General features: G+C 45.1%; 1 protein-coding gene across 7 annotated transcripts in view; it reads left to right on the top strand.

Annotated features, from left to right (window-relative positions):
- The window catches only part of LOC148035237 (N-terminal nucleophile aminohydrolases (Ntn hydrolases) superfamily protein), a 131,659-nt gene that overhangs the window by 59,736 nt on the left and 45,323 nt on the right, over nt 1-26,600 (top strand). For all 7 annotated transcript variants that reach the window (XR_015691170.1, XR_015691169.1, XM_087680202.1 and 4 more), the window contains exon 6: nt 11,258-11,344. Coding sequence is in view for 5 of the 7 variants with exons in the window: in XM_087680202.1 (XP_087536328.1) it covers nt 11,258-11,344 (87 nt within the window). In the remaining 2 variants the exon portion in view is untranslated. The remainder of the gene's footprint in view (nt 1-11,257; nt 11,345-26,600) is intronic.

The following is a 26,600-nucleotide window of genomic DNA, read 5'->3' as shown; positions in this document are numbered from 1 at the left end:
AGGGTCAGGTGGTTTCCCGTGGATCCATTGTCAGGCATCTTGGCTACCCGTTGGGAGTGGATGTAAGGCTAAAGGATCTACTGGACTGGATTTCACAAAAGCTGGCAACGAAGTTTATGTATTGGAAGTCGCAAGCGTGGCCATTCCATGTGCGCCTCAAAGTGGCTCAGACCATTATGCTACCCATGCTAACGTATTTTTTGCCATTGCTACCATGGACGCCTACTACTTTGAAGGCTCTTACTCATCTTGTTCGTTTCATGCTATGGAAGAAGGACTCCCTGCAGTCAGGCATTTCATGGATTTCATGGCCGCATACATGTACCCCTAAACGCATGGGTGGCGGCGCGATTTTGGATGCAGAAACTCACATGGTGGCTCTTCGTTGGTCTCTTTTTCGTGCCATGTGTGTCGATCATCACCCGTGGACCATCATAGCCCGTTATTTTCTTGAGGACAGCGGGCTACGACATGGTAACACACGACTTCGGGCCTCCTGGTGGCATGTCCTTAATTCTGACTCTCGCTTTTCCAGTCCCTCTTCCTCTTTGTTATTGCACTTGGTCGGCTCGTGGAAAGTGGTGCTCCAAAAGGCCCGTTGGCATCCAGTAGGGGACCGTGTGCAGTCTAACTCCTTTCAGCTGGAATTGCTGGCAGTTTCCAGATTACTCTCGTGGGAAGACAAGCATCAGCTCAGACTGAGATTTAACCGCATGGCCCGTTTAGGTCTGACGTCGATTGCAGATGCTACCCTTGCCACTCGCAACGTCCTTGCATCGTTTCGGACTGCTCGGAGACTCTTCAGGATCCCGCGCGGATACCGTGGTCTATGGGACAAGCTTTTATTGGAGCTTCACGGTCGGCAACCCTTTCCTGCCCTGGCTGTGGATCGTCCTTGGCAGGACTGGGACCTTGCAGGCAGGTTGAGTCTGGAAAATGCCTCTACCAATCAGGTGTATCATCTTCTCATTCGAGATCACCACTGGCTGGGTGTGAAAGCTAATACTGTTTGGGGACTGCGGAAATCGCGGACATGGTGGCAGGCAACCTTGATGGAAGGCTGGCTGAATAAGGCACCTTTCAAATGCAAGGTCTTCCTTTGGCGGGTAATGATTGGTGGTCTTCCTCTTGCCTCGGCCCTTTCCAAGCGTTGAATCTCGAATGGCAACTGTTTCTTCTGTACCACTACCGCGGAATCGGCCAGACATCGTTTTCTCTCTTGCCCGCTCGCCAAGAATATCTGGTTTCTCTTGTCGCAAATCTGGCAAGCGGTGGTGGGGTCCTCACTGACTCCTTTCGATTGGGTTTTTGTGCGCCCAAAGTACCCCACGCCGCCACAATTACATATGAAGACTTTATTTCCCTTTTTCAGATACTGGGGGTGCTGGCACATTTGGACCACGCGTAATGCTTTTCTTTTTGATTCGGCCTCTAATGTACCGAGACATATTGCCAGGCTTAAAGGGCTTTTGCATTGGCAGCTAGATCTCATTCGACATTCCGACTTGCTCCCTCGGGAGGATTTGCATCCCTGGCATATGGCAATAGCCTCTGGGTCGTTGCCATGATTGGTGTAACCTTTGTAGTACATTAGTACGCGGATTTCCCACACGTTGGGCTAGGGCCCTCGTGTCTATTGTAATCATGTCATCATGTAATCTTGTACTTTTTCGTAATTAATAAAATTACCTTTTACGGAAAAAAAAAAAAAAAGAGAGATCTTTTTTGTAGCAGAATCATTTTTTGAAATATGTTCAGCAACTGATCGCTTCCTTTAGCTTGAAGGTCCTATCTGGAGGGATGGACGCATGGGTTGTTTTTAGGGATAATGCCCGACAATTATCCCGTCAGTATGGTATTCAGTAGGCTTCCTCTTTACGAGCTGAATTGCAGGATGCCTAATCTTTGTCGGTCCACTCGTTGTCTTTAAGTCAATCAGGGGATTCTAATGATGGCTTGATCACAAGCATTGAATGGTTGAAAGGCAGGGTTCATTCTCTTCAAGAACAGGAATATGCAAAATACAAACCATTGGCCAGAGCTGAAGCTTTATACGGTAATAACTGTCAATCCCATCAATTCTTTGCTCACCTGCACTAGAAATATGCTCGGGAAAATACTGTGTGCTCAATGGATGAACAGGATGTTATGGTGACGGATCCGGACTCCATCATTCGTATGTGTGTCGACTTTTATAAGTCCTTGCTGGGTCGGCAAGAGAATTCTTCTGATGTTGTCCTCTCTGCTCGCTGATATATTTGCGAGTTGGTAAGCAACAAGGTCAAACCAGAATGGGTGGACTTAATGGAGGTGGATATTTCAGAAGATGAAGTGGATGAAGTGTTATCCCATCTACCTTGAAGGAAAAGCCCTGGCTAGGATGGGCTTCCTAATGAGCTGTTTTCAGCTAATGTGCAGCAGCTTAAAGACCCATTGACTCGCCTGTGTCAGCAAGTGTGGAATTCTGGTATCATGCCATTTGATTGGAAGATTGCTGTCATTCAGTTGTTGCCCGAGGTTTCCTCCCCAATCTCTTTGAAACAATGGAGACCTATTTCTGTTATGGGTTCGTTATATAAAATCTTCTCCAAAATCATTGCCAATAGATTGCAAAAAGTTTTTCCGCACCTAGTTCATCCACGTTAATATGGTTTCATTAAAGGTTGGAATATCATGCATAACATCTTGAATGTTCAATTGGGAATTGACTATGCTAAAGCTTCAGGACAGCAAGTAGTAATGCTTCAGCTCGATATTAAGAAGGCATTTGATCATGTTAGTTGGCCTTTTTTGCGGCAATTATTGTCTACAATGGGATTTGGCCCTCGCATGGTTTCTTTGGTTGACACTATTGGTCAAGGAGCTGTGGTTCATCTTGCTCCAGTTCCTTAGATGGATTGCCTTGTGGCATATTTGGCGTACTTGGAATGCCTTTATTTTTGATTCAGTCTCAGGCATACATGGTCATGTGGCCCATATTCGAGGTTTAGTGCTATGGCAGATTTCTTCTATGATATCGGCTGACCTAGTTCTTCCTAACATTGCTTCCACTGGTTGGCCATTGTTCGCTCTACATCAACAGTGTGATTTTCTCTTTGTGATATCGTCCTAATAGTCTTTTGTCACTTTCTTTGAGGACCTTGATGGTCTGATGCCACAAAATGTACACACACACACACACACACACACACACACACACACACACACACAGAGTTTCTCTGATGGCTTGATGGTCTGATGTAATAGAAAGTAAGAGATATAGAGAGAATGCTGACCTGATGGTTTGATGTAAATATTTACTACTTAATTCAATTATATTCACGAATAAAAGAGAGAGAGAGAGATCTGCTGGTCCTTGTGTGTTTTCTACTACATGCGATGAAACAATGCTTTATCTTTTTGTCTCCTATCCTGTTGCTCGACAAATTTGGAGTTTTGTTTCGTGTGTGTGGTCCACGGCAACTCACCACTGGATATTAGTTCGCTCATGGATCATGGGAAAGATGATTTCCTCATCTTCTTTGCATTCAGATTGTTCCTGCCTTTTCCATTTCCTTAGATGGACAACCCTGTGGCATATTTGGTGTATCCTTAATTTACCTGATTTTTGAATGCTCCAAAGAAGGACAGCAAAGGCAAGAAGAAAAAGACGTCTTCTACACCTTCGGGACAACAAGATGCACCGAAGATAATGCCAAACCCTTTATTTGAAGCTCCCAAAGATGCTAATGAAATAAAACAGTTGGTACCTATGGGTCAAGGAATGCAAATGCAAGGCCATCATAGAAGTGCCAATCCAATGGATTTTGGACAACCGGATATGCGTGCTATGATGGGGCAGCCAGGATATTTTGGTGAAGCATGATTTTTCATGCTATGGTTAGACAAGGACCGCATATGGGAATGTATGGCACAAATCTGTATCGTATGTAGCAACCAATGCATGGTGTGCAAGGCCCAATGTATTCGGGTATGGTTGGAAATATGCAAAATTCTATATATGGCAGCATTGGGTTGATGCCTGGGGCACAAAGTAGCATGTTTATTACTCCATCTGCATCCCCGAATGCTTATGGGGCTCAAGAAATGAATGTTGGTCATGCAAATGCTCCGTTTGGCGTTGGTTCTGATGTAAATTCAGCAAATGCACCCTTTGTGCAGCAGCCAGTGTTTGACAACTTGACACCCAAAGGGGCAACAAAAGACTAGGATGAGGGTGGAAAATCAGTGAGGTTTGAGTCCTTTAGTGGTGTACAAGATAGGCTGAAAGCTTTGACTTTCATTCAATAGTTTGATGCAGCCTATTCAGGGGGGAACTTCACGGAGTCCTCGAAGATTCGAAAGGTAGGCACTTTCCTGAAAGGAAATGCATTACAATGGTGGTCCACTGTTTTAATGCAAGGTAGAGCACCTTCAACGTGGGTACAATTCAAGCAAATGTTTGCATCGAATTGGCTGACAAGTAACTTTGAGGTGGACATCATGACAACTTGGAATAAGTTGGATGCTAAGGAATGTGTATGAGATGCGCAGTTTCTTGGGTTTATGCTTACTACAGGAAGTATGTAACGAGGTTTACTGAAATTGCATCTTCATTGTATGCCTTGTAGAAGAAGGATGTGCCATTTAGATGGACAACAATGGAAATTTTAGCATTTGAAAAGTTGAAGGAAAATATGACTTTAGATCTTGTGCTTGTGTTGCCTGATCTAAGGAAGTCATTCATAGTTCAATGTGATGCATGTGGTAATAGCATTGGGGATGTTCTTATGTAGGACAGCTGAGTTGTGGCTTATGTAAGCCGAATTTTCCACGATGCAGAAAAGAATTTGTAGATCTATGAGAGAGAGCTCTTGGTTGTAATTCATGCACTCTCTACGTGGAAACATTATTTGTTGGGGGACTGATTTTATAGTGCAGACAAACCACCAAACTCTGAGGTACTTTCTGACGCAGACAAAGTTGTTAGAGAAGCATATGAGATGGGCAAATTTTCTCTCTATGTTTCATTTTCAGATTGTACATATTGATGGTGAAAAGAATGTTGTGGCTGATGCACTGTCATGCGTGCCACAAATTTCAGCCGTCAACATGGTTTATGACACTGAGTTGGATGCCATGAAAGAGCAAAATGTTGTTGATTCAGACTTTGCTAATGTTTATGATCAGCTTTGCAATGGCCAAAGGCATGAACACTTTGTGCTACTATTTGGATTTCTGATGATGCATAGACTACTGTGTCACAAAGAAATTGAGGCCTAGAGTTATCAGTGAAAGTCATGCTTCTTCGTATGTGGGACATAGAGATATTAATGCCACGGTCAAGGTAGTGGAGCATTTCTTTTATTGGCCAGCTTTGAGGCATGATGTAGAACAGTTTGTTAAGACATGCATCGTATGCCAGAAGGTAAAGCATGATAGGCAAAAGATGCCCGGATTGTTGCAGCCCTTGCCTATTCCAAATAGGCCTTGGCAGAGCATTGCAATGGACTTTATTTTTGAACTTCCTAAGACACCTACATGGAATGATGGGATATGGACTATCGTTTGCAGGTTTAGCAAACAAGCCCATTTCATTCCAGCAAGGGAGAATATAAAGGTTGATCATATGGCACGATTGTTTTGGCAACACATCTTTAAGTATCAGGGTATGCCAGAGTTGATCATTAGTTATTGAGACCCTTGGATGATCCGTTTATTTTGGAAGGGCTTGTTTGAGAATATGGGTACCATGCTGAAATTCTCATCATCCTTCCATCCGCAGACAGATGGTTAGTCTGAGGAAGCAAATTCCATAGTGTTAGATCTTTTGAGGTGCGATGTTTCAGACCACAAGACACAGTGGGAGCAGTATTTGACCTTGGTTGAGTGTGCTTACAACAACACAGTGCGTAGTTCTACGGGCAAAGCTCCATTTGAGGTGGTTGAGGGTGGCAAGAAGGTATTACCTATTCTGAAAACAAAGGATAAGATCTTTGAGGCTGATTGTTATGTGGAAAAACTTGGATGTAGCCTATGTGATGATAAAATATGCACTTTAGAGATCGCAAGAAAAGCAAAGGAGGACACTTGATCGCCACAGACATGCTTTGCAGCTTACAAAGGGTGATTATGTATTGCTGCATTTTGAAAAAGCAACACTAAAAAAGATGAAAGGAAGAGAAAGATTGTATCCGAAGATGAGTATGAGATACTATGGGCCCTTCCAGGTGTTGGAGAAGATCAACGATGTGGCATATCGACTGAAATTACCTCCACATTGGCGGATAGACAATGCCTTTCATGTCAGTTTGCTGTTGCCTTTTCATGGTGATGTGCCAGAGAATATGTCTGCTGAAATTCAGCTTGATGTTGACAAGCTTGATAAGATTTTGGTACCCGAGCAGATTTTGTCACATAAGGAAAAAAAAGTCAAAGGTAAATTTTCCAGTAGACACTTGGTGAAATTTCAAAATTATTCACCAATGGATACCAAATGGATGGAAGAGGATGACTTGACAGACCATTCTAAATTGTTGCAGCTTTACCTAGATGCTTTTTAGTTAGAGTCGACTTTCGGGCTCCGTTAGGTTTAGGAGAGTAAGAGTCCGGAGTATTGCCTGATACTCAAGGGGGAGGTAGCACTTCCACTCCTTCAGTTATGAACAACTCTCATATGTAGTGGATCTCGGATGTATTCAACATGCATTCAAGGTAACTGTGCTGATAGTATGTTTGCCATAAGGTCACTATTTAGTATACTATTCACTATGAGATGTACGCAAATGAGTATGGGTTTCACCCGGGCACTGGAACTGTACTTTTGCATCAGCTTATAATCAATTTAGCATGAATTTTGCCTCAATTTTGAGACAAATTCTAATAAGTTTCAGCTCAATTTTTTATTAGCTTGAGAACCGTTTATGGTCACTTTTGGGATCAGTTTTACATCAGTTTTTGCATTTTGCTGGTTAGTTTTTTGCAATGAGTTTGTGATCAGTTTGGGGTCACATTTGCAGCAGTTTGTGATGAGTTGTGAGATCAGCAAGTGATCAGTTTATGATCAGATTATGGTCAGTTTTCAATGGTTCACATTTGGTTCCATGGACAGCATTGTAATCTTGTTATCTTGTACTTTTTTTGTATTTAATATAATCACCCATTATGAGAGAGAGAGAGAGACACACACACACACACACACACACACACACACACACACAGAGAGAGAGAGAGAGAGAGAGAGAGAGAGAGAGAGTGATTACTAAAAGAAGAGAGAGATGTGGTGCAGTCTTTGGTTGATTATTCATTTATGATCCGTAGTAAGGCTGAGAGATCTAATTTGGAAAGGATGATGGCAATATGGAGCCTATTTGGTCTCTCTTTGGGCTTGCATATCAATGTGCACAGATCTTCTCTGATCGGTTGTACAGAGATTTGAATAATTGGGTTGGTAGGGGGCATGGTTCTTGGAGGAGAGATAACTTGACACCTGGGTTATTTCATCGGGGTGGATGCGGATCTTCATGCTTTGCTTGACTGGATGTCTTTGCATATTTATGATAAATTTATGTATTGGAAGTCCTAAGGTTGGCCTTTGCATGTGTGGTTGGAAGTGGCTCAAACAATCATGATCAGCATGATTTCTTATTTTGTGCCATTTTTTCCATGGACACAAAAGTCCTTGCAAGAAGTAGTGCAGCCTATCCCCTTTAAGCTTTGGGAGAAGCAAGGGAATTGATTGGGCCAAGTGTGGGTATCTTGGCAATATGTTCCTATGCCAAAATGGTTGGGTGGTGCTGCTTTCTTGGATATCAAAATTCATACGATGGCCTAGGTCTGCCCTTTTGCAATCTTTGTGTGTTCAACATCACCCTTGGATGGATATTGCCAAGTTTTTTTATAGAGGATATTGGCATTTTGCATGGGTGCACTACTTAGTAGGCCTCGTGATGGAATATTTTGAATTTGACTCAACCATTAAGAAGTTCAAACTCTTTTCTTCTTACTCACTTCATTGCATCATGGCAAGAGATTCTTTGCCTTACCATCTGGTGCCTCTTGACTTATGAAAGGAAGCGAAATCCGTGTAAGGAGACATTTTAGCTACATCCAGGTTGCTTGAGTGGCCTAGCAAGCAAGTGCAAAGGGATAAATTTAATAGGATGGCAAGACTGGGCTTGAATACTATTTAGGATGCCGCTATTCCGGGTCAAGTGAGGGTTTATTCTTTCCCCTGTATTTACCAGTATTTCCAAGTTCTGAATACCTTGAGGTTACAAGCTGATCTGGTTGACCTTGGAGGATGGGCTTTGGAGGCACTCTCACTTGCCTGCTTCTCAGCCCTTATCACCATGGTTGGATTGGGCCGTTGTAAGAAAATTTGTTTGTGTTGGAGTAGTGGATCCAAGGCTATTTCTTTTTGTTGAGTTGCCCTTGGCTCTCATGGTACTCATCATCTTACCCACACTTTCAAGGCATGGTCCCCTATTAGGGTCTATTAGTGATTGGAGAGTATGGGAAGGCAATATTTGCAGCAATGAGTGTACGTGAATTGATATTAGCGAGTTTTTGAAAATCTGTGAAGTGTTGCCATGGACAGTGTCTCTGTTAAAATGATAACTTGAGTATTGTGGTCTATGCTGGATAAGTGGTTGTGTGATGTGCTTGCAATCCAAAGAACAACAATATGTATGCATAATCAGTGGCAACCCCAAAAGGACAAGCAAAAATAGTGAGTCCCTCTGTACGAGGTTTGGGGGCATACACATAATCAACTGTGGTGGCTACATGTCTACAAGGATAGCACGTAAAGCTCTAGACCCCAGTCACCTTCAGAGGCCATTTAGAATGGCCAAATTGTGTGCTCCACCCATCTCAAGGAGGTGCTCACTATACTTTGTGCAAGCTGCAGTGTCCTCTAAATGTCCAGATGGCACACTCTACCTCTGCATAACACAAACTGTCCTCTGATGTGTGTAAAAGGTTGTCTGGTGACTAGCAATTTGAGCATATAAATCTTCAGCTAATAATACTTAATCCACTGCAAAGAATTCTAAGATATCCTTGTACATCACAAGATGTGGTTAGTGGCAAATCTGGATGTGAATGGGGCAGAATAGCATGCAGTCACATATACATATCTAGATCCTCCTGTTCTGATCTTCATCTAGCTGAAAAATGGGCCTTCCCATCTCACAATGCTATCTAGATGCAAGATGTAGTCTTCTCTCTCAAAACCATAGCTACTGTTTCATATACTCTAGTACTACTAGGACGGAATGCCAGCTTCCACTTGTATCCCTTGACCACTGTTGATTTTCCCTCTTAACATTGATGAGTCTCTGTATAAAGTACTGTGTTCCCCCTCTTTGAAGGTTTCCTCAAAGATGTATTTAGTCTTAGGGCCCATTACAGCTTCATACTGCAAACTTGTGTGGTGCCGTAGATCTAGCGCCATAATTGGACGTTTTTTGCTATAATGTTGACACATCCATTCCAATAGTGGGCTGATTTATCCTGGTCCTTTGCTTTGCCGATTTCAGGCATGTGTCCTTGTAACTCCTCTAGCTGATTAGCAGTGAGGTTTTTGCCTAGAAAAGCGCTTCAGCACCCTCCATTGATACATCTCCTTGAACCCAGTTACATGAATGTGTAAGGCTGGAGTTACCCTCTATTTTTCTCTTGAAGTACATCACTAGTGAGGTGTTTAAGCTGAAGAAGATTTTGCTGCTAAATCACCTAATTCATTTACAGCTCTTCTCAACATTTGGGCATAGTTGTCTCCGAATGTAGTATGGTACGATCTGTAAGTTACAGTACGGTATGTATTAGTATGAATTCGTACCAAAAAATAGGGTACTTAGTTACAGTACGGTATGTATTAGTATGAATTCGTACCAAAAAATAGGGTACTTTTGGCCACACCCCCAACCTCGTTTTTTTCAAGCATCAATCTTCCACACACACACCCCCCCGGGGCCCCCCCTTTTATGTATGCTGTATCCAATCCCATCTACTTGTAACTTGTATTTTGTAGTGCATATTGCACATGAGGAATATACCATAGAGGTTTTGGCATGTTATTCTCAAATAATCATCTTGTATACTCTAATAGCATTGCTCTTTAGACTTTACACACTTATTCTGTCATTTTTAGTCCAAAATACCCAATGTGTTTTTTTTTTTCGTACTAATATTGTACTATATCTTATAAAATCTTAAGGTACCATTCAGTACCGTATTTTATCGTACCATATAGTATTGCACCTTTCATACCTAACAACTATGCATTTGGGAAAGCCTTCTTTGCCATGAGTTTGCTAGGGTTTATGAAATATAAAAAAGAAGGGACTACTAAGTACATCATAAATAGGATGGCTAGGTGAACAACCAATTTGGTGGGTTGTAATACCAGACCATTAGTTCCTCAATGGAAGGTGGTAGAGTCCCATGTTTGCATGAAAGCAGAGCTAGAGATAACATGCCAAGAATATGCAGACCCTTACACAGAAAAGTATGCAGTGCATGTATAGGGACTCCTCTAAAGGCCGATGGATGTCTTTCACAAGGCCCACACTCACTGGGGGTGTGAAGGAATGTGCGACACAATTTCTTTTCCAAGAAGAGAGAATTCTAAAAAAGCATCTTTCAAAAAAATTCACTGAGGTAAAGGCTAATGTGGTGGGCTGTAATGCCAGACCATCTGTGGCTCTAAGAAGAAGGTATCAGAGTCCACATCCCTGTAGAAGCACCTCTCCTCCTCATCCACTCAGAGTTGCCTTGCAACCTTGCCCATATCTTATAGAGCATATGAAGTCTCTGTCAGGATGTCAGAGAGAGTCTTTGCAGTAGAGATTTTGAGCATATAAATGCACTTTACCATAATGCATAGGTATGCATGAACAAACAGAGGGAGAGATATTTACCCACTAGCGTTTGTTCTGAAAAGCTAGGTTTAGGGTTAAAAATACTTAGTTGAAGGGTGTGGCTTGAGCTTTAAAGGGTGCCCAAATGGAGAGAATTTAAGGGACAGTTCCAGGATTGTAACACTAGGCATTTTCTCTTAAATAACAAAGTAGTTTTGCAAAAAAAGGATTTGTGAGTTTTATATTGTTTTCTTGGAAGCTATGGCTAGATGACTTGTACTGCTCAATGATAGGCCTAAATAAGATTGGGGTACAGATTGCCAATGTTTATTGTCATGTACACTTATGCATGATTTTGTGAATTAGACTCTCTTTAAACAGTCTGATAAACTTTTGTGTTTTGATTTTCTCAGGACAGTTGGCTAATCACACAAAGGACATACAAACAATGGCTGAGATATAGGCACTTGTTAACTAAGCCCTATTCTGATGACCAGACGGTGTTACCTCTCTCTCAATTGAATTGCACTTTTCCCTACTGCTTGTCAGAAAACCTTGTTTTTTGCACTTAAATGAAATAGGCTGCAGGCAAAATTTTATTAGGTTGACACGAAAGTAAAACAGCATTTTTGGTAGCCCCAAAGTCAGATATTGCTTGAGTTACTAGACATACAAACTATATCTTCCCATGACATGATCTACTTTATAATTGGTATATCCTTTTTGGCCAAGATTGATTCGAGGGAGCAAAAACAAGCTCAAAAGATGGGATGATATGCAAAGAATACAAGATAAGAAGATTAGGATCACTGCATGTTTATGTCCAGAATATTGTGAAATCCAAGCGGATTCTTTAGTCTTTCCGAAGAGGGGTTTGGCACTACAGAGGATTAACTAGTATGAGCATCAAGTGCACAATGGGCATGCAATCAATTGGTACTCACCAAGCATCAAAGGCTTTCTTATTACTTAACATACTTGATGCATGAAACTTAACACTTGTTTACTGCACATTTTGCATATTGTCAGTGCTTATGACATGTTCAGTCCTTTGACAATAGGCAGATGTCCTCGTTCACTTTTCCATTCCCTTCAAGATTATAAGTTGCAGTGAGAGCAAGATTTATTCCCAACCTTGAGAAGAAATCCCTAGCTTCTCCTGCATCCAATACACCTCTCAGTTGTCACTTTTTCAACATAGCCATAGTGACATATAACATTTTCAAAAAGAAATTTGTACACGCCACTTGTAGTCTGCACTCTCAAAGCTCAAAATGCATCGCATTTGCCAAAGACCCATAGGCATAGTCACCAAGTCAACTACTGAATTAAAGAGGGCTTATAAATAGTGCTGAGTACATGTTAAGGTTCAATTTAGAGTGATAATTGATAGGTGACACTTAATATCTCCTGCATCTTAAGGTTGAATACACTTATTTTGAGCTATTACCAATCAACAATACAAAAAACTTATTAATCTTTAGTTTTCAAATAAACCCTTATGTTTGTCATCTTTAATAAAGCATAACATATTGATGGTCTTTACTAAAAAACAGACGAGCAAAAAGAAAGAGAACTGAAACAAAGAAATCTCAGAATATCTTTAAAAAGGGATGGGCAATTGTTATTACAGTATAAAGTTAGTGATTTCCACCAAGAATTTAATGACCAGGTTATGTAATTCCATACGGATTAATACCAAATGGCTTAATCTAACCATATGGTAAAGAGGTAACCTCTTCTCTGCAATCATCTTTTGAGATCAAAGTTTAGTAATACCTTGGTATAGAGGACTCATCCTTCTCGGGAAGATTCTCTGCATATGTTGCATGTGCAGTGGGAACAGAGCCAGCTACCATGGACAGAATCCAAGCCCTCAGTGTGCACTTCTGATGAGGCCCACCTTGCTATCTTAGTCAGTGGACATATTCATCATGCTTCAGTGACCCCTTGAGGCTCATCCTCAGATGAGTCCTATTGCCAGCTCACTGCCGTCATCTGTCTTGTTACAAATTTCCTACCCTGTCCCCAGCCCTACCCTGCCATGCTACTGCCGTCAGACCTGTTCATTGCTGCTTGCTTTGCCTGCCACCAGTCCTAACTGCAATAATCTTGTTTGCTGCTCCTTGTACCTGTAGTTTTTGCCTCTGCCACCATTTCTAAACCTGCTGCCAGCTCTGAATATGGTGCCATAAATGGGCAGTACTTAACTTTGAATACCTTTGTGACAGTCACACTTTTGAATCATGGGTTCCCTTTTCTACACAACATAGAAAGGGTGGAAACCAAACAATTGATTACCAACTGCATAAACAAGGTGAAAAAAGCAACAGCTAGCTCACGCCCGTCATATCGCAAGCGCCCCTCCCCCCGTCACGTCTGATCGCGGCCGCAAGATTTTTCGCGCTGACGTAGCCCCCCCCCCCCCCCCCCCCCCCCCCCCCCTCCAAAAAAAAAAAACTGCCAAAAACAGCAGCCCTCCTTGTTCCCCCCACCCTCCAAGTTGCTCCCTCCCTTGCAGCAACTTTCCCCCTTAGGTAGCACCGCGATGCGATTGGTAGTTTCCTTAGAAGGGTCATGCAATGGAAACCTTTGGTCAGACGCCGGCGCACTCAGCGAGTGCCCCCCAGTCAAACACCTTGCCGGTTGTCCTCTCTGAGGAGTAGCTCTTAGCCGTCCGAGCTAAGGAGCTGGAGCTAAAGGAAACAACGATTTATGGTCAGGTAGTAGGACATTCCCCAGCCAGGGCCCAACTTTGGGACTGGCTTCACTCCACGTTGCGCATCGGCACAACGTAGATCGTGGAGGCGGTCCTAATGGGCCAAGGGATTTTCATGGTCAGGCTCAGCTCGGCAGACGCAGCTTGCGAGTTGCTTGCCAGTTCACCATATGTGTCCATGAAGGGGGGCATATACATGGTCCCTTGGTACAGTGGCTTTACTGTGGAGGCATTTGCACTCCACAACAGGTTTCTTTGGCACCCAGTCACCCTTCTTTTCCCCGGCCTAGCGATAGAGTATCGCTAGTTGGTGGAAGACTTTGAACGACTCTTCGGCACTATCCTTCTCGTGTCCTTCGCGGATGCAGTGACAGCTGCATGAGTCCCAAAGGTACAGGTGGCAGTGAAAGAGGTCAAGAATATCCCACTGTTCTTAGAGATTGAGGTGGGTGGGCACTCCTTTAGGCAGAAGGTCATCGTGACGGGGCAGCCACGGCAGTGCCTGCGCTGCCACGACTTTGGGCATTAGGCAGCAGGTTGCACGCATTTCGGAGCCAAGGTGGCTCCGTCGATAGGCCCGTAGGTGGATGCTGATGGCTTCACACGGGTACAGAGATGACAAAGAGGGAGATGGCAGGGGGGCGTAGCCAATGTCTCGGACCCAGCCTCGGCAGCAGAGAGCACAGACTACCTCTCCTGAGTCTCCACAGCTCCCACACCCATCTCCCTCCACATCCCATGCTCCCCCCCTCCCTCCCCCCCCACTGATCCTGGCCCATAGCCCTCCATTTCTAGGGCCACCAGCCCCCCCGCCCCCCCCCCCCCCCCCCCCCCACACCCGCTATGTACCTCCGTCCATCCCACCATCCCTCGATCATCCTCCCCCCCACCACCCCCCGTACCAAGAGCAACCCCCCTGATCCACATCTGGTTCAGGCGATCCCCCCATATCCACCCCCCCTCCTCCCAAAGGAGGTGATGAGCCACACATGCCTACATCCTCCTTGCACTAGCAGTCCTCCCCCTCCCATACAACCACCAGCTCATCCACCCCTGTCGCCCGTTACACTTTCCCGAGATGGGCACACCTGTTGCCACAGGAGTTCTTCCGTAGTGGCCCATGGTCCTACTTGAGAGTTCGGAGCGCGGAGAGTTCCCACTAGCTCTAGAGGTGGGGATCTTCGTGGTTCGTAAGTCAAGGAGGGGTAAGGTCCATCTACTAGCACTATCGGATGGACCAAACTATGCCTTTTTTCTTCAGTCCTCTCACGCAGGGGAGTGGACGATGACACAGATAGAGGAAGAGTTAGGAGGCGGACCACACCTCCCAGTGGATGGGAGAAGAAGGACTAGCATTGTTTACACAACAGTGGCCTAGTTGCATGATGGATATTAATTGGTGGGCTGGTGCCAAGGTCCCTCACCTGAGCATTATCTTTTGAGCCCCTTCACAGTGGAGAGCTCCGAGGGATGTGATCGAGTGGCCCCTGGCACAAGCTGCCCGTTTCTACTAGTGCACAGAGTCTGGACTCTCAGCATGGCTGATAGATGCATTGATAGTACCGCCTGGAACATCTATCACCCCTATGGTTCGGCCGAGAGCCACCATGGTGGATTGGAGTTCGCCGTCCAAACCGGCGGCAAAGCGTACCTGCATGCCTCATAGCTCCTCTTCATCAGCAGCCTCCACACCGAACAGATACCTGTTCGGTCAGTCACAGGTTTCCCCATGAGCTTACACCTTGCTTCTTGGAATATAAATAGTCTCCACTACAGTGGGGCATGTGGTTTCAGGAAATTGATTGTTCGGTAGGAGCTGCAGCCTGTCCTTGCTGGATGGATTGACATCTTACTTCTACAGAAGCACATGCTCACCCCCACCCAGGCCCAATGAGGAGGGAAGTTACTCCCAGGTAGATCGCACACTTACTGGGAGCATGCCATAGGTACCCACGGCAGGAGTGGAGGCGTATGCACCTCTATTGGTCCGAGTCTTACCGCTTTTTTATGAGACCATGGGACGATAGTGGCACGGAGGGTACTATGGATCAGATTGGACATTGGGGACTCGTGCCTTGGAGTCCTTAATATCTATGCCTCTATAGAGGTTAGGACATGCAACAGGTTCTGGGTGGAGATCGCGGAAGGACTCCCAGAGGTGGATTCCTGGATTGGTGGAGGAGGCTTCAACAACCTGGAGGCTTTGGAGGACTAGCAGGGCAGAGGAAGAAACTACCAAGGCATGGCCGGGGAGGAGCAGAGGCATGGGAGGTCTTTCTACTGGCAGTAGGAGCACGCGATGCCTGGAGAGACCCTGCCTTCCATAGGAGGGAGAGGTCCGTGGACTTCTCTTGGGGACACAGGCAGCTAGGTGGAGTCCTGTTGGAGCGGTTGGATAGGTTTTATGTGGGAGAGTGGGGAGGCTCTCAGGGAGGCCATATTGGGCAGTTGGCGGGCACCACGTTGTCCGATCATTGCTTGGTTCTCCTAACATTAGATCCCCCAGCATATGCCCTAGATACATGATCTTGTCGGATCCCTAACTCGATCTATAGGAGGGAGGAGGTGACGAGACAGATAGAGCAGATTTGGACCAAAGAGTGGGGCAGGATGGACCAGATCGCAGAGGAGGTTGCAGAGGTCCTAGCTGAGTCGAGCAGAATCTACCAAGAGGTAGCCATACTGGCCAGGCAGCAGAGCTTGGGAGGAGGAGAGAGCACTCCGGCGGGACCTTGTAGCCACGCAGAGATTATTACAGGAGGCACCAAGGGATCCCACTCTCCACGCACAGGAGGTGCATGCGCGAGCAGCCATTGCTTGCCTAGAGGACAGGTACTTAGAGTTCTTTTTCCGCACCTCAGCAACTTTCTGGGCGTGGAAGGGAGACACGATGTGCAGGGAGTTTTTCCAGGTGCACCAGCCTCGCACCTCAGGAGAGCAGATACGCAGCCTCCAAGATCAGTGTGGGGGGACCCGTTCTAGCCCAGACGAGGTGATGGAGATTGCCACCGACTACTACAGTCGCCTCTTCCAGTAGGAGATAGCCTCAGCTAGAGGACAACGATGTAGACAACAGGTCTGGGATAACATCACGTCCCTCGTTATAGAGGAGATGGGACACTCCCTCCTAGCCCCCTTCACAGCGAAGGAACTAGAGGAGGCTTTCCATACACAGGATGGGCAGAAATGCCCGGGAGAGGATGTCCTCTCTAAGGCTTTCTTCACTACCTTATGCCCGGGAGAGGATGGCCTCTCTAAGGCTTTCTTCACTACCTTCTGGAAAGTGGTGAAGGATCCCCTACTGATGGCCTTTCAGGAGATTTTCACTTCAGGATAGATGCATGGGAGTCTTTCGGCAGGCCTCATCAGTCTTCTCCCCAAAGGGTGAGATTGGTTGGAGCTTTCCCAATGGAGACCGATCACCTTATTGTCAGTGGCCTATAAGGCACTGGCAAAGATGATTGGTAGGCGACTACGCCCCGTGCTTCCAGACATCATCCATGACACACAGACAGGCTTTATCCAGGATAGGAGCATCTTGGACAATGTATTCACCTTCTTTGAGGCGACAGAGTGGGCCCAACACAGTGGGCAGAGATTGGCCGTACTACTCTTGGATTTTGAGAAAGTCTATGACAGGGTGGACTGGGATTTCCTAGAAGGCACCATGGTGAGGTTGGGTTTTCCCCAGGCTTGGATTTGCGGGGTCTCCGCACTTTACAGATCAGCCATCAGCAATCTCATAGGAGGGAGGCGAGGGGAGGAGTTTCGGCTAGAGAGATCGGTCCGACAAGGCTACCCCTTAGCCCTGTACCTATTCCTTCTCTTTGTGGAGGTGATGTCTCACTTCCTCAGGTCATGTGTGAGCGGATTATGTGGCCTCCAACTTCTAGTAAGAGAGGAGACTGAGTTGTTAGACTTAGAGTATACAGATGATACAACGCACTACATAGAGGACGACGAGTTGATGCTGCTGGAGAGAGTGAGGCTGGCTCTTGAGGTGTTTTGTTCTGCAGCGGGAGCAAAAATCAATTGGCAAAAGTCGGTTGGTTTCCTCACAGACCGGGATCTAGCACAGAGTGGGGCGTCCACCTGGGATTTAGATGGGTGAGCAGAGGACAGACCGTCCGATACCTAGGGTTCCAGGTGGGACTTGACATCACTTCCGCCTAGCAATTTCTTCCAGTCCTTGTTTCTATTCGGAGGAAGCTGACCTATTGGAGCACGACTCGCCTCTCACTAGCCGGCCGAGCCCTGGTGGTTAACCAGGTCCTCCTAGCGACGGCCTGGTACATCGCCTCGTGTTGGTGCTTCTCCTCCTCCTGCGTAATGCAGCTTCACCGCCTAGTGTGGAATTTCCTTTGATTCGGGTCAGACGGCTCCAGGGATTCCAGGGCCAAGGTGGCATGGGCGACCATCATACGACATCGGTCAGAGGGAGGGCTTGGGATGATAGACCTAGAGTATCAGAGTATGGCCCTCCTGGGCAAGCTAGTTGTCCGCGGCCTCACACCGGGAGGGCAGACTTGGAAGGTCTTATTGCAGGAGGGTCTTTAGGACTGTAGACCGAGGCTTGGCGGTGAGTGAAGGCCGTCCCTGAGATGGATCTTCACGTCAGCCCAGATCACCCTTCCTATGCAGCTTGCTCTGCATGTGGCAGGGCCTCCGTAAGGCCCTAATCCAGAGCCCCCTAGGCTGCCAGAAGGAGATAGACCGCTAGCCGGTGATTTGGAACCCCCAGGTTAGGGACCGGGAAGGGGCATAGATTGGCGAGCGCCCCAACATCCAGTGCCGGTTGGGAGGCTAGCCCGGCTCGTACCATTAGGACATGGCGAGAGAGGTACATGATAGCGGATGAGGAGGTGCTGCAGCAAGTATCAGGCTGCCAGCGAGGAGTGGAGCTGAGGAGGAGGGAGATAGACGCAGCAATACCTCAGGAGTGGCTTGCTCCCCTGATACGAGAGCCGATAGAGCCCGAGGAGATATGGGCCGCTAGGTTCTCACCAGCAGGCATCCCCCTACAGGTGGCAGGAAGAGTGGGTGGCGCTCCACCTCGGACCTTTTTCATAGTGCAGGAGGGGGGGCGTCTGGCTCTTGACAGAGGGCAGTAGGATGAGGGGATAGCTGTCCTTTCATGGAAGAGGATCTGGGTGATTGGTCTTCAGGGAAAGACATGGCGGTTGGACCCTTTGGTCTTTTGGCAGGAGCTCAAGGAGTGGCGCCTCTGGATATGGGAAGGAAGGCCCCTTGATGAGCTGGAGTGGGATCTGGGAGAGTGGCTTTGGCCGGCCACTGTGATCGCCAAGAAGCCACCGAGGTTCTTGGAGTACACCGCCAGGATTGGCACACACGTACTGATGCAGGAGGATATGGATTGGGCGCTGTCATGTAGCAAGCACTGGGCGGAGCACAGCATCACGGAGCCCTTCCGATGGACCTTCTGGCGTCGCCTATGGGACAGCTGGAGGCCGAGGAGGGTATCGTATTTTTTATGGCTGGTGGCACATGGAGGCTTGGCGGTGGGGCTTGCCCAGATGCAGAAGGAGGCAGTTTGTAAGCGCTGCACACAGCAGTCTATGGAAATCCCAAAGCACTGCCTTTGGTCGTGTGAGGCGGCACAGCTCGTGTGGAGAGAAGTATGCCGCATCCTTTCCCGCATAGCACCCAGCCTTGGATGTATCTCTTGGGGAGCTTTTTGCTGGTAGGTGGTTAGCCAGGGCCCTCACCTTCTGTATGAGGCCGAGATGTAGGATACAATATTCATTATCGAGGCAGGGTCGTGCACAGTGGTGGGTTTAGAGGCTCTACCCATTTGCCAGGTATTGGAGCCCACAACAGACCGCTCTGAGGTATGGGAAATCATAGGGAGCCTTACTGGTTGGCATATCTAGAAGGCGCGGTGTCAGGTGGCTTTCAACGGAGAGAGACTTTCAGTATAGGCGACCTTAGCAGAGCTCTAGACCTCTATCATCCACTCCCTTCGAGGCCGATGGGATCAGGTGCAAGGCAAGTCCAGGGCTCGTCAGGAGCTTCGATGTCATTTCATGTGCACTTGGGGCGGCTAGGACCTATTCTTTGTGATGCAGGCAGGCAGCTCCAGATGGCGATACACCCCCCTCCATGGCTTCTTGCCCCCATCCCCCCCGGACCGCCTTGAGAGGCTTGTATATATGATGTATCTGTGACTTTCATTAGCTCCAGCTTGGTCTGTTGAGCATGAGTACTCCGTTGTAATCAGTTTTTTTGAGTAATATAATCAGCCACATTTTACGGGGAAAAAAAGAAAAAAGCAACAGCTAATGCCCTTAAGAACTAAGAAGCTTGAGACAGAGCGTGTCTCATTTTGAGCAAAATTTGCAGCCCAAGATGAGGAAATAATCATCCTAAAGAACAATTGGAGGAGATGCAGGCCAATACCAGAGTGGAAGAGGGAAAAATACATCTAACTATTGTTGATGAATTTACAAGGATCAAGGAAGAGGATATCTTCTCTAGGAAAAGGGGGAAAGAACTACGAAAGAGGCTAGTCCTGGCATAAAGGTACTCAAGAAGTCACAAAAGCAGGTGGAGGAAGCAGAGCAATGGATATAGGTGGTCAAAGAGGGCTAAAAATCAGCTGCAAATCCTACAATTACCACCATCATCATCAATGATTCCTTGGAAGAAGAGCAGAAAAGAAAGGTATGCACACAACATGTGCAAGTAGGTGGGCTGAAAGTACTTGAAAATTTGGAGCACACCAAGGATTTGGAGTTGAAGATGGGTAGCCAGGATACCATACACACGTCATCTTGTAGATTGGATAAAAGAGTTGACAAGCATAGTGGGATGGAAGAAATCTCAAAAGGATGTGCTCTCATCTTGGGGGCTATGGGAGATTTCGTAGCACAACATAGGACAATGTATTCCTAGGAGATGACCTGGCTCACACGATGGAATGTATGCCAAGAATCAAGGCAGTTAGGGAAGAGGGTAAGCTCACTTTTTATAGAGATGGGAGAGTTGTAATTTTGGGGAAATGTACCAAATGATGATGCGAGACCTGTGGAACCAGTTTGAAACTAGTAGTATGGAACTCCAGTGGTGCTCAACGATTGGATGTTGGTGCATGCAAGGTGACATTCAAAGGTAGGGATATTATATTTTACTTGGAGATGCATCAAGGTCACCAAAGCACACTCCTACGAGTGATTGTATATAAATGGGAGTTGATACATAAGATAGAGACATGCATTGAGCATGTAGCTGTGATTCAAGTGGTAGCAGTTTTGTATAGGAAGGAGTTACTCAACGATTCAAATAGTGTATTGAGATGAATCATCAGTAGGCTAGATATATGTTGGTAATGGTGTAATGTGAAAAATGCACCTCATACATTGGTATATAGCCCATTGAAATGAATAAAGGCATTTGGGAGTTTTTGAGAAAGGCTGATGTCATTTTAGCGGGGGGGTGGTGGGGGAGGGGTTGGGGGTGGGTGGGGGGTTTAATGCTAGGATTACTTGTCTCCCCCCCCAACCCAACACACACACACACACACACACACAAAATCCTTGTTGCATACCTTTACGGGACTTTCAATGGTAACTTGTCATGAGGCATATAAATGGCACAACAGAAAGGCACACAAGTTATATCCGTAAGGAATCTTTGTATTCAAGATAGCGAAAGATATAACATTGAGGCATATCTTAGGACTACACCATTGTGACGCCGCGCATGTGAGGGTTCACCATTGAGCCCAGGGAATCACATGTAGAAGCACAACCTAAGTAGAGCTTGAGTGACTACTACTTCCCATAAGGGTGCATCTGTAGGTAACCTCATGGTATACCTACAAAGCCCTTACCCTTACTCACCCCCACTCAATGGATTGCTACCCTCAACAATCTAAGGGTTGTTTTCTTGACTCATTTCAGAGCCTTAACACAACTCATTCTATCAAGTTGATTAGTGTTTGTTGGTCTCGGACTGACTCATTAGTGGGGACTTAACACAGCCTTTTCTATCAAGCTAGTTAGTGCTTGGCGCACTATGACTTGGGGGTCTTAACGCAACATTTCCTATAAAGCTGGCCAATGTTTGTCTATCTAGACTCTTTTTCTTTATTCTTTTTCATTCCATCCCATCCTCGACTCAATTATATTTGAGAAGTGGAGGATTCAAATGTTGAGACTTCAAGCTCAAGCTGCTGACCCAACATGACAATTATGTGTCTAGCTGTCCCTAGCATGTGTGTTAGCAGATCGGTATGGTACGTGACTTAATTGTAGTTAGCTGATTAGTATGGTTTGGTCACCTAGACATAGTTGTTTTGGTTACTCAGTTGGGGTGTAAATTGAATAATAAAGAAAATGAGAGCAGTCAGCTCCCTGTTGCCTCCTCTCTCCCATTCTTCTAACATGGTATCAGAGCATGGTCTTGCCGAGCCTGAGCATAATTGGGACCTGAATGTGGATTGCAGTCAATGACAATCTCAGCTAAGAGGCATATAGTTGATGTGTCTTCTGATTAGGGCTTGTTTGAGGCATTCAAGGGAGTCCATTAGCTCTTCTCTACGGCATTCAAGGGAGTCCATTAGCTCTTCTCTGATACATTTGGAGCAGTGTTGAGTATTGACTATTGGAACTTCAACCACCAGCAAACACGTGTGTCTCTGATCAGCATGGACAACCTTGAAATTGCGCATGGTTTCGGATGATAGCGTGGACAACATTTAAGCTTTGACAAGTGCTGTCATACTTGATTGTTGATCAAGAGAGATAATGGTTACTTTGTGTTGCTTCCTGGGCATTATGCAATGCTGGAAATGGTAGCACTAAACTGAGCAGCAGAGAACACGTGGACAGATAAGTGTGAGTTGCAGGGAATTGTGCCTGCTATTTGAACATTAAATGAAGCAATTTGCAGCTCATTTGGGAGCTAGAATAACACAAAAATTGAAAGATCTTCCTGAGCATTGTCACTAAGTATGCTTGTCATGTGGTGGAGCACTCCTAAAGTGATCTGAAGCCTTATGTAACAGACTAAGTGCTGTCATAAAGTTGAGGCAGCTTGTATGTAATGTTTGGAGCTCATTCAGCGAAGCTTGAGTTGTTGGCCATTAATGCTCAGATAATGCCACATGATTAGTGGATGGTTTATGAATGGTTATGAGCATTGGATTTCCAAGTCTGGAGCTGTACTTGCAGGCTGAATGATGAAGTAAATCTTGCACTATGACAGGCAATTAATTGCAGCCTATTCTCTGTGAATGCAGTAAGATGCATCTCAATCTTTGAATACACAAGAAGGACATACTAAATCAACATGAACTGACTGGCATTGTTTATGCCTTCAAGATCTTGCACTCGAGCATGAGTAGGAGTCCAAACTTCAGAGATCTGAATGCATTTACAGACCTGGAATGGTCTTGGAATCAGTCCTGAAACTGTACCAGCTTTGGTCTGATGCTAGAAGCACATTGAACTACATGTTGATGTCATCTAATGCTTGGATCTTACTACATGGACTGTGGGTGCCTTGAGGAATACTAGAAGGTTTTAATGCTCAATTCTAGACTGATTTATTGATGGTAAAATAGAGGTACTTGGCGGGTTGCAATTGTAAGAAACTTCTTGGTTGCTACATGTTGTGTAAGAAAGTCTCGATACTCATAGAAATGTCTATGAACTTCCAAATGAAAAGGCATATGTTTGGAATGCTTTAAGGGGTTTTCTGAATAGAGAACATTCAGAATTCAGCAGAGAACTTGCTGCCGATCACTCATAGTTGATATTGCAGACAGCTTGTCTTCATATTTATTGGATTGATTGGAGTGCATACAAGCACCTTGTCTGTGAAAATTACTTGGTCTGCACGAAGTCAAGTAGGGACAATTTTTATTGCTGCAGTGAATATATTGTGTTGCAGACATGGCAAATGTAGAGAGAACAGATAATATAACTTAGATAGTGGGTGACAAACTCGATAACAATAACTATGCTATTTGGAAGTTTTGGATGGAAAACTTCCTGATTGGAAAAGGCTATTGGGATTTAGTCATAGGTGTTGAAGTTGAACCCAAGCTTCTTGATAAAAATCCTATAGCTGAATAGAGATGGGCACATCGAGCATGGATAGGAAGAGCCCAAAGGATGTTGCATTGGTTGTCCTTGTGTATCTCTGATGCAATGGTTATGCAAATAATGAATTGCAAGTCACCAGAGGATGCTTGGAATATTTTGATGTGGTATTATGGCATGACCACTAGTGCTTGCAAAATCTAGGTAAAGTAGAAGTTCAACAATATGGATAGGAAAGGTTGATGCATACAGGACTATGTGACCGAAATTAAGACCATTGCAGATCAGCTAGCTCTAGTTGGAGCTGATGTTGATGATGAGGATTTAGTGGTTGTTACCCTAAATGGTTTAGGACCTGAGTACAAATCTTTTGATACCTCTAGTGCATGTTGAGATGCCAAGTTTTGTGAGAGTGGAGGTAGGATCGAAGCTCAGCACAGAAAATAGTAGACAGTAGAGAGTGTAGCACGACACCCAATGCAATAGACTGAAAGAGTGTAAACTGAAAGTATAAGGTACAACCCTTAAACCTTAGGGTTGTAGGGGGGTGTTCACACCCGAACACGGTAAGTGCCTTTAAGTGTATGTCATAAGCACATATGAAATAATACCATAAGTCCGGGGGAAAAAACCTCTCCTACCGAGAGTAAAAAGTGCCCCAGTGTCCTACTAATCACCGATACTCCGATGTGAGCGTAGGCGTAAGTGAGGCGTGAGTGAAATATCCAACAAACCCCCCTGGAGTGAAGAGTGATCAAGTGTACAAGGATCATCCGCCACCAAAGGAGATCAAATTTAAAGCATGGCGAAATACTTCAAATTTCTCGCGAGGAAGAGCTGTGGTGAAGATGTCTGCCACATTACTGGTGGTAGGACAATAGACAAGACTGATATCACCTGCATGTAGTCTCTCTCTGACAAAGTGATAATGTATCTCAATGTGTTTCGTGCGTGCATGAAACACTGATATGCAAGACGAGCCAAGAAAGAAACAATTGCCACTAGTGGAGTGATGTGAATCATAATCACCAGCCCAATCAGAATCACTGTAAGCATGTAACTGCAGTGGTTCCCCCTTGGCATAAAGCAATCCAAGAAATCTTGTATCCTGCAAGTAACGGAAGACACGCTTAACAGCTTGTCAATGTGACATGCGTGGCTGATGCATATATCTGCTCAAGGCTGAAACTGCAAACTGTATGTCTGGCCTAGTGTTGCATAAGTAAATAAGACATCCAACTGCTGGAGCATATGTGTGTATATCAAACAAATCACTATCATCATGTAATGACAGTTTAAGTCAGCCATGGGTGCATCCAAATGACTATCTTTCATAGTTTGTAAATACCATCTAGGCATTTGTCTTGCCTCCTGACTGTGCATAAGCTCTTGCCGAATTTCAGTTTCAGCACTTTGCTGAATATTCAGATCAGCCAATGGCTGATTTTCTGCATTTTCCAAAGGAGTAGCTGGTTGAACATTGAGTTCACTTGTTGAAACTCTAGCTAAATGTCACAACTCTATAGTAACAGAATTTGTATCCTTTTTCATTAATTTGTCTATATAATGATTTATTAAATTTATTTCCTTTGCACTAATTAGATATAAAGAAAAGTGCATTGGAGCTGGCCACTGATGAGTGGTCACAGGTTATGGTGGACCCACGCGGTGGGTTAGAGAAAAGATAGTTCACACTTCCACCTATATGGCCCGATTGGGCGCCTGTGACTAGAACTCACGCATATCAGGGTTAGACTCGCACACAAAAAGGATTGATGCCTTGAAGTGTGGGCTAGATCCACCAGAACAGACAGTTACAATCAACAAGTTGGCATGATCATGAAATGCTTGTATAATGTGCATGTGTGGGCTGAAAGCTTGAAATGCACATTTCTTTGCATAGGAAAGTCACATGAAGATTCGGATACCATTTTTGCGATGTACACGGAAAAAGCTTTCATATGACACCCATATTGGGGGCGGGGGGGGGTCCCTAAATTTTAGGAGATCTCTAAATTTTAGGAGTCTCGAATTAGCCTAAAAATGCTAGTCCTAAAAAATAGGGATGTCATTCTAAAAGTAGTAAGTTCTGTACTCTGACTGTGCTTACTAAATTTGGTTGTTTCTATTCTTGACAGTATTCAATCCAAAAAGGAAGGCCATAGAGAAGAGACAAGTGTCAAGACACTTGTCACACAAGTTTCCAAGTGTCCCACCACTTGTCACATCTCATGACATGTGGCTGGACACTTGTCTTGTGCTACTCCACTTTTCCCTTTTGTACTAGCTCGTCCCTCTCCTATAAATAAGAGCTCGTTTTTCTTTATTCAGCATCATTTTTCTTTGTTGTAAACTCATGTACAGCACCCACAGATAGCCAGAAACTGGCCCCATCCATCCCCATCAGCATCCCCCACTTCTCCATTATCAAATTCCTCCATATTCCCTCTTCTATCACTGCTGTTTTACAGGACATCAAGCCTGTAAATTCATTACAGCACCTCCTTTTCAAGCTCTTTCTTCCATTTTAGCAACAAGAAGCAAGCCCTATCCATGTACTACTGTTCAACGATGGAGAAGGCTGATTTCCTCTCTTTCTTCTCTCATACTGTAAAGAAATTAGTTCTTATCATTGCATAATAGATAATGCATGTGTGTTTGTACATCTTTGCATGATCTTGTGAGAGTGAGAATTACTTCTCCTCACTCTCAGGTTGATTGTAACTGAGCTCTTTCCTAAGGGACTTGGGTTGAGCAGAAATACATTCCTTCGGGGGGGGGTTGCCCATCTTCAACCCTCAATCTTGTCTCCATTACTTTTACATTTGCATGGCTGTAATTTTGTGAGTAATTTTCATTTTCAGCTTTAAGTGTCATTCTCTTTTATATTAAATCTCGAAAACAAGCGAATATCATAATTGTTAAGCATACTACGTAGTAATGGGCAGCAGCGCTTCAAATACATCACGGGCA

Source organism: Lygodium microphyllum, chromosome 6 (assembly GCF_053477565.2).
Source record: "Lygodium microphyllum isolate KBCC chromosome 6, Lygodium_microphyllum_v1.1.10, whole genome shotgun sequence".
In the NCBI taxonomy this organism is placed as follows: Eukaryota; Viridiplantae; Streptophyta; class Polypodiopsida; order Schizaeales; family Lygodiaceae; genus Lygodium; species Lygodium microphyllum.
Note: the sequence above shows the minus strand (reverse complement) of the source record. Positions and strands in the feature narration are given on the sequence as shown.